This window comes from Scyliorhinus torazame, chromosome 17, assembly GCF_047496885.1.
Source record: "Scyliorhinus torazame isolate Kashiwa2021f chromosome 17, sScyTor2.1, whole genome shotgun sequence".
NCBI lineage: Eukaryota > Metazoa > Chordata > Chondrichthyes > Carcharhiniformes > Scyliorhinidae > Scyliorhinus > Scyliorhinus torazame.
This window is the reverse complement of record NC_092723.1, coordinates 130161719-130181327: the sequence shown is the minus strand read 5'-3', so window position 1 is coordinate 130181327 and position 19609 is coordinate 130161719. Positions and strand designations below refer to the sequence as shown.

The 19609-nt window shown below is 46.8% G+C and overlaps 2 protein-coding genes and 1 long non-coding RNA gene across 3 annotated transcripts in view; 2 read left to right on the top strand and 1 right to left on the bottom strand.

Annotated features, from left to right (window-relative positions):
• The window catches only part of gaa2 (alpha glucosidase 2), a 118788-nt gene that overhangs the window by 11139 nt on the left and 88040 nt on the right, over window positions 1-19609 (top strand). The gene's annotated exons all lie outside the window — the stretch shown is intronic.
• The window catches only part of LOC140394144 (uncharacterized), a 126658-nt gene that overhangs the window by 87566 nt on the left and 19483 nt on the right, over window positions 1-19609 (bottom strand). The gene's annotated exons all lie outside the window — the stretch shown is intronic.
• On the top strand, window positions 5153-18055 carry mafk (v-maf avian musculoaponeurotic fibrosarcoma oncogene homolog K). Its single transcript, XM_072481028.1, has 3 exons — window positions 5153-5321; window positions 15371-15446; window positions 16851-18055. Exons 1-3 carry the CDS (start codon window positions 5278-5280, stop codon window positions 17238-17240), a joined length of 510 nt encoding a protein of 169 aa, XP_072337129.1. The 5' UTR covers window positions 5153-5277; the 3' UTR covers window positions 17241-18055.

The window sequence follows — 19609 nt, the reverse complement described above, 5'->3', positions numbered from 1 at the left end:
GTCTCTGCTAAATGTCATGGGTCCCTCCTATCCACCCCATCTGCATGAAACACCTCAATTACATCTCCCCTCAGCCTTCTCTGTTCCAAAGAAAATGCCAGCCTACCCAAACTTTTCTCAGAGCTAAAATTCTCCAGCCCTGGCAGTATCCTCAGAAATCTCCTCTGAGCCTTCTGAAGTGTGATCACATCCTTCCTTATTGCAGTGACCAGAACTCTAGGGGCCGGTTTAACTCACGGCCTAGACAGCTGGTTTGTGATGCAGAGCAAGGACAGTAGCACAGGTTCAATTCCCATACCGGCTGAGAGTATTCATAAAGGTCCCGCTTTCCATATGGTGATCCTCAGTCAAACAAGGGAAAGCAGCCTATGCTCATCTGGGACTTTATGCTATATTCTAACTAGTGTTTTATACCCTTCTTAGATAACCTCCTTGCTCTTATACCTTCTTAGCCACCTGTCCTACCATCTTAAGGAATCTGCAGCCATATACTGCTTGTCGTGTTAATCACCCTGGGGTAACACGGACTGCAACTGGATGCAGCTGTACTTGAAAGTAGACTCCAAACTTTGATGTTGGTTCAATACGCTTTATTGAACTTGTTAAGCAGTGCACACAGTTCGCTGTGGGTTTGACACTCTACTAATCTAAGCGTGCTTACGATAACTAACTAGACCAGACTAGCTCTAAGCCACGTGTAGAAGGTGCTAACTGATATGTACATCCTGACTGTCACTCCAGTTGTCACCAGTGGAAAGAGGCAGAGTGTTGATGCCTCGTGTGTTTTATAGTGAGAGACCACCTTCTAGTGTTCTGCCTGGTGATTGGTTGTGTTCTGTCCTGTGTGTTGATTGGCTGTACTGGGTGTCTGTCACTGCCTGCCTGTATCTCATTATGCGCATGAGAGCACATCATGACATCTCCCCTTTTTTCTAAAAAAAAATGTTGGTTGCTTGGAGCGTATGCGACATATAGAACTATTTACATTAAATGGCGAGTGAATGAATATGTACATAAGAGGTGTCTAGCGAGCAGATACAGAACAAAATGTACAAGATAAATGTCTATAAGTCCAATCTTTGGGGCTTGCGCCTGATCCTTGTCGACCGCCTGTGAGGTGGAGGTGGGGACAACGGCGCCTTGACAGGCGGGATTGCAGCCAGATTGGTGGCCTCATGGTGCGAGGTGTCCGGAGGGGGCATAACAACATATGGAAAAGTAGGATCTGGTGGTGGGCAGGCTACTTTGCGCAGCGCCCTTCTGTTGCGCCTGACAATGGAGCCATCAGCCATACGAACTACAAACGATCTGGGAACAGCCTGTCGAACAACAACAGCTGGAGCTGACCAGCTTCCATCAGGTAGCTTGATCCGAACAACATCTTCCGGAGAGAGCACAGGCAAATCGGTAGCATGAGCATCGTACGTCAGCTTTTGCCGGTTCCTGAGTTGCTGCACCTTTTGCAGCACTGGGAGGTGATCCAGGCCTGGTAAGTGTATGGCTGGAACAGTCGTCCGCAGGTCTCTATTCATGAGGAGTTGAGCCGGAGACATTTCGGTGGACAGAGGGGTTGCCCTGTACGCCAACAGCGCAAGGTTGAAGTCAGAAGCAGAGTCCGCAGCCTTGCAGAGCAGTTGCTTCACTATATGGACCCCTTTCTCAACCTTCCCGTTGGACTGCGGGTAGTGTGGGCTTGAGGTGATGTGGTTGAATTGGTACGACTTGGAGAAATTGGACCACTCTTGGCTGTGGAAGCAGGGACCATTGTCACTCATGACAGTGAGTGGAATGCCGTGCCTGGCAAATGTCTCCTTGCAGGCCTTGATGACTGTCCTTGATGTGAGGTCTGACAGCTTCACAACTTCCGGGTAATTTGAGAAGTAATCTATGATAAGCACATAGTCATGCCCATTGGCGTGAAAAAGGTCGATTCCCACCTTGGACCACGGAGAGGTCATGATCTCGTGTTGCTGGAGTGTTTCTTGTTTGAGAATGCTGGAACCGCTGGCAGATCGCACAATTGAGGACCATGTTGGAAATGTCCTGGTTGATTCCAGGCCAATAGACAGCCTGCCGGGCCCTGCGCCTGCATTTCTCGACACCAAGGTGTCCCTCGTGGATTTGTTTGATCACTAAGCTCTGCAGACTGTGAGGAATAATGATACGACCTAGCTTGAGGAGGATCCCCTCGACGACTGTCAGGTCGTCCTTCACATTAAAGAACTGAGGGCATTGCCCTTTTGCCAGCCATTTGCAAGGTGGTGCATTGCATGCTGCAGAAGAGGGTCTTTGGCAGTCTCTTCCCGAATGCTGATCACTCTTTCATCTGAAGCCGGGAGGTTGCTGGCACACAGCTGCACCTGTGCCTCAATCTGGCGGATGACGTCAACCTGTTCACAGGGCGAGGTGATGGAGCGTGACAGGGCATCCGCAATTATTAGCTCCTTGCCTGGTGTGTATACTAACTCGATCCCATTACGGGGGAACCACCGGTTCGCCCCAGGAAGAACAGGTGGAGGGTTTTCGGGGTGGCAGGGATACGAACGTTGGGGGACCTGTTTGTGGACGGGAAGTTCGCGAGCCTGGGTGAACTGGAGGAGAAGTACGGGCTCCCCCCGGGGAACACCTTCAGGTACTTACAGGTAAGGGCGTTTGCCAGACGGCAGGTGGTGGAATTCCCTGGCTACTGCCACACACAGTACAGGACAGGGTGTTCTCGGGGGGGTGGGTGGGAGTGGGGAAGATCTCGGAAACTTACCAGGTGATGCAGGAGGAGGAGGAGGCCTCGGTGGTGGAGTTGAAAGGTAAGTGGGAGGAGGAGTTGAGAGAGGAGATCGAAGAGAGGATGTGGGCAGATGCCCTAGGGAGGGTGAACTCTTTCTCTTTGTGCGCGAGGCTCAGCCTCATACAGTTTAAGGTGCTGCACAGGGCACACATGACCGGGACAAGGATGAGCAGGTTCTTTGGGGGTGAGGACAGATGTGTTAGGTGCCCAGGGAGCCCAGCAAATCACACCCATATGTTCTGGGCATGCCCAGCGCTGGAGGAATTTTGGAAGGGCGTAGCGAGGATGGTGTCGAGGGTGGTAGGATCCAGAGTCAAACCGGGCTGGGGGCTCGCAATATTTGGGGTGGCAGAGGAGCCGGGAGTGCAGGAGGCGAAAGAGACCGGAATTCTGGCCTTTGCGTCCCTGGTAGCCCAGCGAAGGATTCTCCTTCAGTGGAAAGATATGAGGTCCCCAAGCATGGAATCCTGGATCAGCGATATGGCGGGGTTCATTAAATCGGAGAGGGTGAAATTCGCCTTGAGAGGGTCGGTACAAGGGTTCTTTAGGCGTTGGCAACCGTTCTTAGACTTTCTGGCAGAACGATAGACATTGGTCAATGGCAGCAGCAGCTCGGGGGGGGGGGTTACTTTATTTTTGTTTTTGTTATTTACACTGGAGGGTATACACCTGTTGTCTTAAGTCGGGGTGTTAATGTTAATTTATTATTTAAGTACAGGGGGGGGGGGTTTGGGGGGTTGCTTTTTTAGATTGTGTTTCGTACTTAACCCTGTTGGGTTCTTTTTTCTGATTTTGTTATTGATATTTTATGAAAACTGCCTGTCTGTATCTCATTATGTGCATGAGTGCATATCATGACACTGCTAGCTCCCTCTGTTCCTCTACACTACTCAGTGCCCGGTCAGTTATTGTATATTCACTTGCCTTGTTTGTCTTTGAAAATTAATTACCTTGCATTTCTCAGGATTGAACTCCATTTACCAATTTTTATCCACCTGAACAGAATATTCAGTCTCTTCTTCACTAAAAGCCACATGGCCAATTTTTCTATCATCTGCAAGCTTCTTAATCATACCCCTGACATGTAAGCCCAAATCATTGATATAAACCACAAACAATAAGGGACCTAGTAGTGAGACATAGTTAAACACAAACAGGGAGTTGAGGTGTAGGTTTACAAGAAAGTGTTCTGCCTGTACATTACCAGAAGCTAGCATATGCAGAGCAAATCTGCCTTTTTTGAAGTACATCTTTGGAGAGAGAGGAGCCAGCAGCCACACTGTGCCCAGAATTAGCAGCATGTTCAGTTCTCTGGAGCCTGCTGCACAGGATGACTCACGGTTCTGCTATGAAGGGGGTTCATGTGTAGGCGTGCCTGTGTTTGTACGTTCATGTGGAATGCTAAGATTGCTATGGAATGAGGCACTTTTGTTTGATTTCAAGCTCCGTTTTATCACTCCTGTGCTCACTGACTTACATTGGCTGCCAGTCCAGCAACACCTTCATTTTAAAATTTTCATTCTCAGATTCAACTCCCTCCATGGCTTCACCCCTCCCTATTTCTGGAACCACTTCCAGCCCCACAACCCTCCGAGAACTCTGCTGTCCTCACATTATGGCCCTTGTGCACCCTTGATTTCCTTCGACCCACCACTGGCCCCACGCCTTGGATGTCCCACCCTAAACCTTTTGACTTTTAGTGTACGCCTTACAATAAACCTCTTTGATCAAACTTTTAGCCATTTGTCCTAAAACCCACCACTGGGCTCATTCTTACTTTGAAACCTAGGTCCCTGTCCCGTTGTAGAGATTTTTCTCCCATTGACCCTCTAACAGGACAAGATTCCCTTGTGCATCCTGACACCAGCTCTGAACTTGTTTTTGCACTTGAAATCAGCAATAAGCTTTTGTATTCCATTAGTATTTTCGGTTCCGAGCTGAGAGTGGGTTAACTTTCTGAAGCAGTCTCTTGTTTGCATTTAATTACTTAATTGTGTATTGCACAGCATTGAGGATCAGGTTGCTCCCCCAATGCCCTGTCAATCATGGCACAAGGTAACAATTGAGGTTCCCATGGTCATAGACCTTGGCCACATTAGATTCTCTCACTCCCCCTCCCCTCCCCACCCCACTGGGGGTGTCCATGAGATGTTTGGGATGGAGAACGGAGGGATAAACACAATGAGAGCAATTACAGGAGGAGGGGAAGTTCAGGGGCCCCCAGCCCAGCCTGGCAGGCAGGGTCCCTGCATGAACAAAGAAGCATTATCCATTTAAAGGGAGTCCTTGTCATGGTTTAAATGCATTGCTTCAAGCTGCAGGTGAGCAAGCTGCTTGCACAGACTGGACCCGAGTATGTACTGATGTGAGTGTGGTTTTGTTGGTTTCCTTTTCTTCTCCATGCAACTCTATGCAGATCACGACTCCCATTTCATATCTGGCAAGCATTTCAAAAATCATTTACCTGGAAGTAGATCAGCACAGTTGCCTTTATGGAGAAACTGGATAAAGACAAGTGGAGGCAACAAAATAGAAGGTATGTACTAGGTATGCATAAGGGTTGGAGGAAGCTCCAGTGGAGCCCAAACACCAGCATAGAGTAACTGGCCGAATATTTCTGAGCTGCAAGTACGATGCAAGCCCAAATAATTAGAGTATCTAGTCCAAATCTCTGTGTCAGTGCAGATGAGTCAGCATTAGAGGTACCCAGGCATCTGCAGCTCATGGCTTGAACGCAAACAGCTCAGACCCAATGCAGGAGTGAAGGGTAATGCAGCACAGGTTATTTTCTTTGGCTGAAATCCTATGTAAGCTTGCAGGTAAGTGGCCGTTGGAAGATGTTGGTGGTCTAATGGATCTCATCAATCTTGTCATCAACCCTGTATCCTCGTGGCTCAGTCAGTGATATCCCTGCCACTGAATGTTATGGGTTCAAATTCCACTCTAATGTAGACTAGACTGATTCCAATGAGGAAAGCTACTGGTACATGTTCTCTTGATTCAGCTCGGTGTTTGGAGATTGAGTTCTCTTGATGACCTGGCCAAGGTTCCTTCCTCCCAATCAACACTTGTTTTTCCTTCTGTACAACAGGTTTGTCTCAATTCTGTCAACTTGCTGCTGAACCTTTCAGCTCTTGCAAAGTGAAATTGCAGTTACATTTTAGTAAGAATAAGCCTCTGACTAACTTGTGGTTTCACTTCTGACCAGATGTGTGAAGTAATGCTGGACTTGACATCTGGGTGTGGTACATTCTCACGGGTGCCTCTCATCTGAATACTAATAATTTCTGTGTGATTGAAAGTGGAAGCGCAGGCAGCTTATATGGTGGTTGTTTGACAAGGGTCTTTATAGCCTGGCAGATCCTAACCCTGCCTGACCCTTTCCAATCTGTTGTGTTTTTATAAATGTTTTCAGGGGATGCGGGCTTTGCTGGCCATGCCTGCATTTATTTCCCATCGCTAATTGCCCTCAAGAAGGTGGTGGTGAGCTGCGTTTGCCACAGTCTATGTGGTATAGGTACACCCACTATGCTGTTAGGGAGAGAATTCCAAGAATTTGACGCAGCGACAGCGATATATTTCCAAGTCAGGATGATGAAGGTCTTGGAGGGGAACGTCCAGCTGGTGATGTTTCGATGTGTCTCCTGCTCTTGTTCTTTTAGATGGAGGTGGTCATAGGTTTGGAGGGTGCTGTCAAGGAACTTTAGTGAGTTTCTGCAGTGCATCTTCCAGACGGTACACACGGCTGCCACTGTGCATTGGCGGTGGAGGGAGTGAATGTTTGTGGATAGGGTACCAATCAAGGAGGCTGCTTTGTCCTGGACAGTGTTGAGCTTCTTGAGTGTTGTTGGAGCTGCACTCATCCAGGCAAGTGGAGAGTATTCTATTACACTTCTGTCTTGTGCCTTGTAGATGCCAGACTGGCTTCAGATAGTCAGACGGTTGCTAGTCCAGTTCAGTTTCTGGTCAATGGTGACTCCCCACTTACGGAGGTTTGTGGGAATTCAGCTGGACCTTTGTAACATTCTTTAACCATCGAGATCTGTGATAAAGGATTTTTCAATCCTTGTCAAATATGCAAATCAAAGGAAGGCGAACTGGGGGAAATTACATGTAATATTGCTGCTCAGGTAATGTGGGAACAAGAAGACTTCATTCAGCCCCTCGCACCTATTCTGCTCGTCAATTAAAGCATGGCTGATCTGTACCTTAACTTCATCTAACCCCCCCCCCCGATAACCATGTTACAAAAACCTATTAATCTCATTTTGATACGTTCAATTGATTCCCAGCATCAGTTTTTTGCTGATAAAATTCCAGATTTCCTCTATTTTCTATAGGAAAAAGTGTTTCCGGATTTCACCCTTGAAAGGCTGATCTCCAATTTTTGAAAATATAATTTTTTAAAGGGGCAATTATTTAGCGTGGCCAATCCACCTACCCTGCACATCTTTGGGTTATGGGGGGTGAGACCCACACAGACACAGGGAGAATGTGCAAACTCCACACCGACAGTGTGGAGATCCTGGGGCCGGAATTCGAAGCTGGGTCCTTGGCGGAGTGAGGCAGCAGTGCTAAGCACTGTGCCGCCGGCCAATGTCCAATTTTATGGTTATACCCACATGCTCTGGATTCCCCACACATGTCCCTCTTATCAAGGGATAAGAGAGGGGTGCAAACTGAGTTACTGGAAACCAGTTAGTCTAACCTTCATTGTGGGTAAACTCTTAGAATCCAGAATTCAAGATCAAACTAGCACGTAGCAGGACAAGGGGCAATTAGATGGCCAATTCAGGTTTGCTAAAAACACGTTCCATTTGATGAATTTGTTGTTTGAAGAAGTGATTTGTTGTTCAGGTAAAGAGATTACATTAGAGGCAAGTTTACATGGCTCTTCAGAAAGTATCTCACAGGTGAACTGCTGAAAAATGCAGGCATTTGGTGAAAGAGTAAATGTAGCAGCACCAGGCACCAACACATTGGAGGTTTGTTGGTTCTGGTAAAAATGGATTTGGAATTTCTATGGTTGAAATTGAAGGAAAATCTTGCATTTATAAAACAACATTCACAACTAGAGGAGCGGCCAAAGCACTGTACAGCTGTGTAGTTGCCATGGTAATAGTTACAGCAGCCAGTGGGATTTTTTTATATCCTGAGGGGGGGGGGGGGAAGACAGGGACCTGATTTCGCATTTCAGCTGAAAAACAGCACCTATGACAGTGCAGCACTCTCTCATGACTGACCTGAAATGTCAGCCTAGATTTTGAGCAGAAGTCCCTGGAGTGGGGCTTGAATCCACAACCCTCTCACTCAGAATCCAGCATCCTTACCAGTCATGATTCAGCTGGTGTCCCCCAGGGCTTAGTGATAGGTAAGTTTAAGTTCTCAATTATTGATTAACACTTGGGCACGAGAAGTATGATAAAAAAAGTAGAGGGCTTTTTAACCAGGCTGTCATGATATTCAAACACACGCATCATGGTAGACAGACCAACAGACCAATTAGCACACATAACACGACAGCCAATCACAGACAAGGACAGAGACAGTATAAGACAAGAAACACGACACCTGGTGGACAGTAGATCTGGAGACCAGGACAAGGACAGGACCTGATTAACATCACACACAGGGAGTCACCACGTGCTGAGTACCAGGACAGATCCATAAATAACAAGTTGAAATAAAACAGCGTTGTACCAATTGCAACCGTGTTGGTTCATCTGTACCTCAGAGCACCCAACACCACATGGTACCAACTGAGTGGATCGATACCTGCCGCCATACCTCAGCGTACAGAGACAACCAGCAATACCCAGGCAAAATGTACGAGCTCCCGGTTCCGCAGCCGCTCCAGTGCCACGGCGATCTCCGCGAAAACTGGCAGCGATTCCGGCAAGCGTTTGAATTCTTCCTGGTGGCAGCCGAACTTAAAGACCTGGCCGATGATGAAAAAACAGAGCTTCTCCTCACCATCGCCGGTGCCAGAGCAGAAGAAATCTTTTAAAAATTCAAGTTCTCCAAGGGGCAAATCAGGTACGACTTCCAGGCAGTCCTGGACAAATTCGCCAAATACTGTGAGGAAAACACACTCCAATCGGCAAGGAAAGGTAAGAAAAGTGGCAGTACTCATCTAGAGGCCGAAATCCCGGACCAGAGAGCGATTTGGGTCGAGGTCGGCGGCCATCTTGCTAAAGGGAGTACACTAGCGCAGTTGCGCGAGAAGTGCGCAGAACCGGAAGGTTCGTTTGCGCATGCGCGAGACGCTGTGTATGCGCAATCAAGAAAATGGCCATCGGTAAAGGAACAGTGATCTGCGCATGCGCAATCGCTTCCTACGTGCTACGTCACGCACGTCATGACGTCAGAGGCCCCAGACCGCACCAATTTAAAGGGGAAACGTCCCAAATCCAATTTAAAGGGGAAACGTCCCAAATCAAAGAAAAAATCTTTTAAAGCTGTAAAACAACCTTCACCTGGAATGACAGCACAATGCCTCAAATTGAACCAGGAAATGAATTTAACCTCCGAAGAACCCTGCAACAAGCAGTTACCGATGCACAAACCGATGATTCCGACCTTGAATACTTCGATACCAATCTTTACATTTTTTCCGGACCTCACGAGCCCAATGACAGCTCCGTGGTCCTAGACGACTACGACCCGGACGAACCTTTCGTGTTGAACATTGGCGACCCCCGCATTGAATCCGACGCAGATGCGGATTCACTTTTCGGATCTGAGGATCTTCAACCCAGCAGATACGACGTCCCAACTCATCAGTGCAGGATGATGCTGCAGCCTGAAATTAAGAGGCAGAAAGCGGTACAGACACACAGAGCGCGGCCTGCTGCCACACAGAGCGTGGTCCACGCCCCGCTCAGGGTTCCCGACCCGACAAGGGAAGCAACGCAAGAATCCAATGCACAGTCCTTGCAGGAACAAGACCATGAGGGTCTAGCAACCTCCTCTGACCAACTAGCGGCAGATGATGCAAGTCTGCCATGCTCACGTAAACAGCAAGAAGGCTATAACAGTCCACCACGCTCCAGTGCACAGCAGGATGACCATGACGGTCTATCATGCTACAATGAAGGGCACAGCGCTGATGACTGTTCAAGCCCAAATGAAGACAAGCCAAAGGAATCGCCTTTTCCAAGCCCGAAGAAAAAAGGATTATGCGCTGACCTTCAGGATCATTATAGCCGAAGAGATATTAATAATGCTGCACAGTCACAGAAGGATGCTGAGGATTTGCTAAAGAAATTACTTGTATGTCTAACTTGCAAGGAGCAGACTGAAAATTGCCATTGTTTTAGTACGGATCGAAAAAAATGGACAAGACATTGATCCTCATTTAATGGAAATAACACAACCTGAATCATATCTACAGCAGAGACAACTGTCTCCCTTCAACACAAAACCGCAAAGTCCCAACTTCAGAGACCAGCAGTTAGTCAGTAATGACTCTTCAAACCCTGATGGGAATATTAATCGCATTGAACCTATGCACACTCCACTGATAAATGTGCAGAACATTGGAGCAAGAATCCTGAGGACACCGACATCGAGTAGCCAGACAAAGCACTTAAAACCCGCAGCAGTTAAGTGAACCAATTGTGCTTTCCAGTGATGGTGAAGATGCAGATAAGGTCGACACGATTATCCATTGTACCACATTAACTCCAGAGATTAAGCATGTATGTCTGGGGAGTAGAATGTGGGCAATTGAGAACAGTAAAAGAGAGGCTGTGACTATGCCAGTCCCAGTAAAATCAGACCCAGAGACTATGAAGGCATGTACATCAGAAAAGGACACATATGAAGTAACTGAGAAGAAAATTGAAACGGACTGTTCTTTGGAAACTAGTACAATGACGAAAGAAACATTGGATCCAACATTTGATGCCCTACATATGGGAGAAATTGAGGGAAATGAACAAGGTTCTGTAATGTCTGGGGGAAGATTTAAAATTCCAAAGAAGAAAAGCCCACATGAAGGACAACAGCAAGACAATGACAGTCCACCAACATGGTTTGCACCACCAGATGAAAACTCTGACAATTTACCCAACCCTAGTGAACAGCAAGCAGCTACTGAGGATCTACCCACGGTATGTGAAACGGGTGACGACAGCATCCCACTTCCCATGCAAAAGGTGCAAAGTGACAGACCTCAGCTAGTGCGTACAGAGGCACTCGATGATCACGGTGAGACCACTGGTAACTACGGTGACACCACACTACTTCCACCCTCAATTGCTCGAACCTCTCCACTAGTCAATGCATTCCTGCATGTTCCGACTCCAGAAGTGCAGCTTCAAGAAATCTCAGCTGACTCCAGTGAACCTGCTAAGACTCCGGACGGGGAGCATCAACAAAAAACAGACCAGACTCCAGATGGGGAGCAACCAAATGCCGACTCTGATTCGCGTAAGCCAGACTTTACTCCAGACAGGCAGTGTCGCAACCTCAGTGATGGCACGCTCAGGGTGACAGCAGATGCCACAACGACAGGAGATGGATCATGTGACAATCACACTGGGACAGCAATAACAAGCAGCAGCGACAGTCCAAGAGGAATACACCAATTTTCACCACAGCTATGTCCACACATTTGTTCCACACCGACAGTGTGGCCAATGACAGCTCATGCTGTACAAACCCAGTATTCAAGCCTGCAGCAGCCAGCAGTCTATGCAGCATATTCTCAAACAGGCCAGCACTGCGGATTGCCCACTAATGGAATCAAGACCGAAGGATGACTACCACCAGCGCAATCTGCACTACAGACTGGATGCCTTAGTTACTGCCCAGGATTTGCTGCACCACAGCCAGGCCAGATAGCATTTTCCTATCAGATGCAAGGTTCTAGTTTCACACCATCACCAGACATTGATGCGAGCAGCAATTCTGTCTCCAAAGCGACATGCTTCAACGCTTCTCAGCAGAATCACCCTTCCAGCACAGCATGTGGCCAGAACCAGTATGCACAGTCTCATCCGACTTCAACATCTGGCACATTCATGACCTTGAATGATATTGTTGATGGTACCTCTTCAATGTCAACGACCCATCAGCTACAAGATGCCATCCGACAGCACCACCACAAACATAAAAAGAAAAAGACTCCACCTCGTTCCTGGTACGCATGACGGATGGATCGGTGCGTAGGCGCAATCGGCGAGCCCTTCGCCTACTTCCACGCTCGCAATGGACACAGACGCCGTGTCCTCCAATGGTTCCTGATAGTGACTTTGTGGAGCTGCCATATACCACTTCTGTCGCCACCCGTGGCCAGGCTCGCACCTCAGCCGGTGTTTCTCGACCCACCCTTGAGGCGGTCAACCCGTATTCGAAGCCCACCTACTAGACTGGACTTATGAGACTGTTCACACGTCAAAGTTTAGGAACTATTGTATTGTAACATGTTACTGTTTTATCGTTCCAGATCTCGTTTGACTGGACCACACTTCAAAGTTTTTCTTCTTTTGTTATGGTACAACCTTGTTAGCATGCCACACCTGACATCGCCCCATATATATAGTTATGCCACATGTACATGCTGTAAATATCACGCACACACACCTTTAGCTGCACTCAGGACACATTCATATTTATAACCACGTAGGCACATAATCTTGTAAAAAAAGGGGGGATGTCATGATATTCAAACACACACATCATGATAGACAGACCAACAGACCAATTAGCACACATAACATGAAAGCCAATTACAGACAGTATAAGACAAGAAACACGACACCTGGTGGCCAGTAGATCTGGAGACCAGGACAAGGCCAGGACCTGATTAACAACACACTCAGAGAGTCACCACGTGCTGAGTACCAGGACAGATCCATAAATAACAAGTTGAAATAAAACAGCATTGTACCAATTGCAACCGTGTTGGTTCATCTGTACCTCAGAGCACCCAACACCACACAGGCATTTTGTAATTTGCCCTCAATGTGGTTAATTGCTAAATTTTATTTGATAGCACCTCTTGTGATGCGCCTTTTTACTCCATTAAAGGTGCTCTATAAATGCGAGTTGGTGGCTTTCGAAAACAATGGTAATCAAAGTTGGATCTTCCTGATCAGCTGGTCTGCGCATGAACCCTGAAACTTGCCCCCAACACAAAGGTGCCAAGCTGAGAGGAAGTGTTTGATAATGACTGTATGCTGGTTCAGAATCGATCAAGGCTTCAGGATATATTCAGAGTTTGTAGAATTCTCAATATGCGACGGTACGTGTGAGTTGAGGGGTGCAGGGGAGTTTACAGTTTGCCTGAGTGATGCCTCCACAGCCAATGGTGTCAAGTAACAAGGACACACATGGCTGCAGGTTGGAAGGCGTGTTTACTGTCTATGTGGAAATGTTTGATAGTGGGTGCACAATCACGATCTCCAGGATGTGGTCGATTGCTGCAAAGTTTGTATGTAAATAAGTTGGGGGCTTCGTTCCAACCTGTCTCTTATAACACCAACAACCACTCACCCACTGCCTCCATTTTAATTGCTTTTATCATTTATTTACCGCTTCATTCTTTCCACTCTTTCTTGGGGAGTGTGGGGAGTGGGGGATGGGTGGGGCTCTTTCTAAATCTCTCTCTCTTCTGTCTTTACTGATTTTCTAAGCTAACTGTCGCCCTACAAGGTTTTCATGGTTTGAATTTGAGCACTTTGTGACAGAAAAAAACAGAGCAAAAGCTCACCCCTGCCACCTTTTCCTTCAGCCAGCAGGTAGGTGCAAGTTCTGTGCAATGTTTTTTAATAAGTGATATCTTTTGAGGGCAGATATATGTTTTTATGCTCCTCAGTCTCTATGTAGCGGAGACATTTTGGGTTGTCAAGCAGGTCAGGAATATGGTGGTGTGGGTTAATTCAGCATTAATTTCTTGCAAAGGGTTACAAATCCTTTTGGAGGTGGGGGACAATCCCCAAAAGGGAGCATCAGTGTGCCGGGTCTTGGGTGGGACGTTTTTTGGGAGTGATTGGATCTGGGTACCTTCAGGTATTGTACAGTGAGAGTCATGCATTTCACCCAAGGAAGAGGGAAAAGTAAACAATTAAGGGCTCTTATGTCCCATTCCGGAAACTTGAAGAGAAAATCTAGGCCGACACTCCCAGTGCAATACTGAAGAAGTGCTGCACTGTCAGAGATGCTGTCTTTCGGATGAGCTGTAGGCCACATCTGCCTTCTATAGTGGACAAAAATCCATGCCATTTATTTCAAAAATGAACAGAGAAGTTCTCCTTGGTGTCCTGAGTGTTATTTACCCTTCAATCCACACAACTAAAGTAGATGATCTGATCATTATTACATTTTTGTTTCTGAGAGCCCGCAGTGTGCAAATTGGCTGCCTTCTTTCCTACATTACTACAGTAAAGCATTTTGGGATGTCCTGAGATCGTGAAAGGCACTATATAAATGCAAGTCCTCTCTTTCCTACGATTGTGACATAATCTGTGAAACTGGCCGTCAGGACTAGAGTAGGGACATGGAGGGATGTTTCTCTTAGGGTGGACGCTGGGCTCAGTTACACAAGGGCTACCTGTCCCAGCCACCATCTATCCTTTCCTCAGCCAGTAGCTATACAAAATCTCAAACTTTGATGGGTAATAAACAAGAGCATGAATTCTCATTTCAAAATTTGTTTATGGGAATTGGACTTTGCTGCCAAGCCTTGTAGTCATTGAGAAGATGGTTATGATCGATTTTCTTGAACCACTGCAGTCCTTGTGGTGACGGTGCTCCCACAATGCTGTTAGGCAGGGAGTGTCGGGATTTTTACCCATTGGCTTGTCCAAATAGGGATGGCATGTGACTTGGAAGTGATGGTGTTCCCATGCCTCTGCTGCTCTTATTCTACTTGGTGGCAGAGGACACAGATTTGGGAGTCGAAGCATGATGAGTTGTCATGCATCTTGTAGATTGTACACACTGCAGCCATTGGGCACCAGGGGGCAGAAGTGAATACTTAAGGTTGTAAATGAAGTGCTAATCAAGTGAGCTGCTTTGTCCTGAATGATGCTCTGGCCCAAAGTGCCAAGACCAATGAAAGCACTGGTGACCCAACAGTGATCAGTTACTTCAATAGGGCCATTGGAGCTGGGACCTTCCTGCTGTATGTATGTGACACCGTTTCATGGGGCTGTTTAGCACAGGGCTAAATTGCTGGCTTTGAAAGCAGACCGAGGCAGGCCAGCAGCACGATTCGATTCCCGTAACAGCCTCCCCGAACAGGTGCCGGAATGTGGCGACTAGGGGCTTTTCACAGTAACTTCATTTGAAGCCTACTTGTAACAATGAGCGCTTTTCATTTCATTTCATTTCATATAGGGGAATCTAGTGCAGTCATCAATTAACAATTGCATTGAGAATACTTGGTTGTTTATTGAAAGAAAGTTCTCAATATTGCTACTCAAAGAAGTGTGATACTGAGGTGACTACTGTATGAACTATCACAGTGATTAAAGATGTATTGCTACGTTTCTCGGATTGAAAGGAAGAACCCAATTTTGTTTCAGTGATAAACTATTTGAATAATAGTTTATGGCTTGTACTTTGTTGTATTTGCAGTGCACTTTCTGTCTCTGTACTCTCCAATGTTGCCGGGGTAATGACGGCTCATCCCAAAGGAAGCAAAGCAATAAAGGTGAGAATTATTTTCACATTTGCCTTATTTGCTGCTTTTTAATGGTTTACCTATGTTCCTTCCCAAGACACTGCCTTGGAGAGCAGTACATTTTTGACAATTTAACAATTTAAAAAGAAAGACATTTGCCTACTCACTTTGTTCATCTCATTTTAAAATAATCCATCTAAGATTTTCAACCTTCCCCTCATTGTTGAAGGGAGGATAACATCCCTTCTTTCCACACTGCTGCAGTACGTACCATCAACATTCAACAAGATACACTGCAGGACACTGCAGGAACTCACCTAGCTTCTTCCAACATCTTCCAAACCTGCACTTCTACCACCTTGGAAGGACAAGGCAACAAACACATGGAACCACCACCATCTGCCATGTTCCTCTCCAAGTCACACAAAGGACACACACCAGCCATTCTTTCATCGTCACTGGGTCAAAGTCATGGGCCGGGATTCTCTGACCCCGCGCCGGGGGGGGCCTATGTTCCTCTGCGCCGGGCCCCTATAGGGCTCCGCCATAATGCCCAGGGGCCGGCGCGGAGAAGGGAACCCCTGCGCTTGCGTGGAATCACGCTGGCCATAGCCGGCATGCGCAGAATCACACCGGCCGTTCCGCGCATGCGCGGACTCGCGCCGGCCATTCCGCACCGGCTGGAGCTGCGGGGACCACTCCGGCGCCGACCTAGCCCCCTGGGAAGGGGAGCATACCCCATTATCGGGAACCGTTGACGCTAGAGTGGTTGGTGCCACTTTTCACGCTGGCGTGGGGACATAGCCCCATTATTGGAGAATCCTGCCCATGGAATTCCCTACTTAAGAGCTCCACATGGATGCGGCAATTTATGAAGCAGGCCCAAACTGTGTTTCACGCTCACGTGCAGCATTTATTGCACGTCTCTAGCTGTTCTTGCGAAGGTGATGGTGGGGGGTCCTCTTCTTGAACTGCTGCAGACTGACAAAGGTGCTTCCTCAGTGCTGCTAGTGAGTTCCAGGATTTTGATCCAGTGGCATTGAAGGAACGGCCAGTATATTTCCAGATCAGGATGGTTTGTGACTTAGTGAGGACCTTGCAGATGGTGGTGTTCCCACACATCCATTGTCCTCACCTCTCCAGATGGTAAAGGTCACACACAGGCTTTGGAAGAAGCCTTCGCGAGTTGCTCCAGTGTGTCTTGCGGTTTTACACACTAGTCACAATGCGCCGATGGTGTTGATCGAGATGTTTAAGGTACAAAGGATGTTTAAGGTACAAATTGAGCAAACTCTGACTGAAGTTGAACTTCTTTAAAAGATACAGTGCTTGAGAATCGAGTCGAAAAACCACAATGTGCATGCTTGTGTGTGATGTAGGCAGAGAGGTTGAGGGAAAGAAATACAATAAATTGAAAGCATTTTCTGGTTACAGGTCAAGAAGGAGACCAATGAAAATGCTCTGACCCTCAGTGACCAGGAGTTGGTCTCCATGACAGTCCGAGAGCTGAATCAACACCTGCGAGGCCTGACCAAGGAGGAGATTATTCAACTGAAGCAGCGTAGGCGAACGCTGAAGAACCGTGGTTACGCGACTAGCTGCCGGGTCAAGCGCGTGACACAAAAGGAGGAGCTGCAGCGACAGAGGACCAACCTCCAACAGGAGGTGACAAAGCTGTCCAGAGAGAATGCCAACATGAGGCTGGAACTAGACTGTCTGCGGTCCAAGTATGAAGCTCTCCAGAAATATGCCCGCACCATGACCAAGGGCCCCACCCTGCCGGCCACCAGCGTCATCACCATTGTCAAGTCATCTGACTCTTAAACCCTTCTCAGTTCTCACTCCCTTATCTTGCATGGGAATTGTCAGTTGAAGGTTGAGCAAGGGTACTGATGGGCAATAGAACCAAGGTGAGTAGATGCAGATAAGATAAACATCGGGCATGGGCTAATTGAATGGCAGAACAGGCTCAAGGTGCTGAATGATGTGCTCCTTGTGTTCCCAAGTTAGGGAACAACACTTTTAATCAGCGCACCACCTCAAGAACATATCCATCAGCAAGATACTCTCCTTTTAACAAGAGCCTCCGCCGGACAACTTTAAACTGAGATTGCAAGATGAAGCCATCAAGTTTGCGGAGATCGTCTGCAACTAAAATAAAACTCGTTGTGTGGTGGGTAACAAAATATCCCAAGGCCAGAGCCAGAGCTGATTCAAAGATCCACAACCAGAATCCTAATGTGTGAGAAGCACTGTTTCAGTGTTAACTTGTCAGAGGACCAGAGCAATCTCTACACCTGGAATGTGTGCACTGTTAATGGATGTACAATGGATTGGCTCCCCTCCATCATGATGCTGTAACTCATTGTGGCCGATTCTCATGGTCTCTCCAACTGTTCAAGTTACTATTCAAAACTGTTAATGTTCTGGAAGGTAATCCACACCCATCAAAGGCAAGGAACCTGTCTTTTTAAAACCTTTTGAGGACTGAATTCCTACGGCTTTCAAATATCTACCGTTTCTCTCCTGTACCTCTCTCTTAACAAAACGTGCCCAATTAGAGCGGTGTGCACAATTGTCAAATACTATGTCCCTTGCAAGCTGTACAAAAGATATATTTTTATTTAGCTTTGAACTTCTTCAGTCCTGAGTGTACAATCCTTCGCAAACTTGCATGCACATAATTTTATAGAAGGGGTAATCGGTTTGAATGAGTGCGGCCTAAGAATGTTGCTGCCAGGATGGAGCCTGGATGGTGAGAGAGTCACAGGCCATGGAAAGCTTTTCCTGAAAAGGGTTTGACCCTGACCTGGATGCGGGTTTGATATATCCAGTGGTGTGGGAGTATTGGAGGGAGGGACATTTGGAAAATCAGCCATGTTATTTAGCACCCAGAGCTGCTCATGGTGTGGCTATTTTCATTGACAACAGAGACTTGCCCTTTCAAATTAACTTTGTAAAGGGACAGAATTCCAGCTAACGCCCTTCAGTTTCCTAAGCCTGAGCGAATTTCAAACGATCTGTAAATTCAGAATGGTTGTGTAAAATTAATCTTTATTTCACCATCAGCACACTGTGCCAAAGTGGTCATTTAAACCCGAGTCTCAGGAAGTATGACCTGTCTGTGTGTGCGTGCATACTCTCTATGCGTCACTTAGTCTCAGAGTAATTTGGACATGTCCATTATCACTCTAGACAAAAGGGGCGGGAGTTTACGGTTAGGTTTATGATGATTTATTCCTTGCTACAGGTTTGGTTGTGATCAGGATGAAATATCCTATCTGCAACTTGCATTTCTCTTGTGCCTTTCGTGAAATCAGACGGTCCTAACGACAGCAACTTATATTTCTCTAGTAACTTTAACATAATAAAAGATCTCGGGTGCTTCACAGGAGCGTTATTAACCAGAGTACGTACTACGTTCCATAGCAGTAGGAATGTAGGAATTGCAACTGCAAATTTGTGCACAGCAAGCTCCCACTAATAGCAATAGGAGTTATGTGGTCGAAAGATAAATATTGAGCCATAACACTGAGAAAAACTTACATGCTATTCGTCGAATTACTGTTGAAGAGCTTTATGTCTACTTGCAAGGGTAGATGGGATGGGAGGTTGGTTTTAACATCTCATCTGTTACAATCCCCTTAGAGACATTAAGTGACAGACAAAGGATATTAAAGTAAAAAGGTAAATTTTGCTTTAAATAGTCGAGACAACAAAGATACACCTCATGTGGTTACAAGCATTGTCATTGCTACCCTCACAACTGTGGCACCACTGACGAACTTTCCAACTTGGTCTCCTGTATGTAGGATCTCTCACTTCCCACTCAATCGTTTCAGCCTTTGAGTCACATTCACCAGCAGCTGAATTCCATCCGACATGGTTGGTGCACATCGACTCTCTCCCTCCCCTCAGGTCAAAACATGCCTGATGGTGTAGCTTTCCAGAATTCCTTTTAAACTGACCAAACCAACATACATCACAGTGTTGTTCTGTGACATAAACAATCAGCTGACACACTACCTCGCCAAGTATCTGGAGGTGACAAAACTAGTCTCTTCATGGAGAGCTTGGCTTGCCCCTCCTCCAAAACAGAAATTCTGTTTGCGCTGTCGCAAGACAGGCTGGAACGCGGCCCCACTGCAATTAGCTTTCTATTTACCTTTTGCTTCAGCTTGTATCCATCCGCA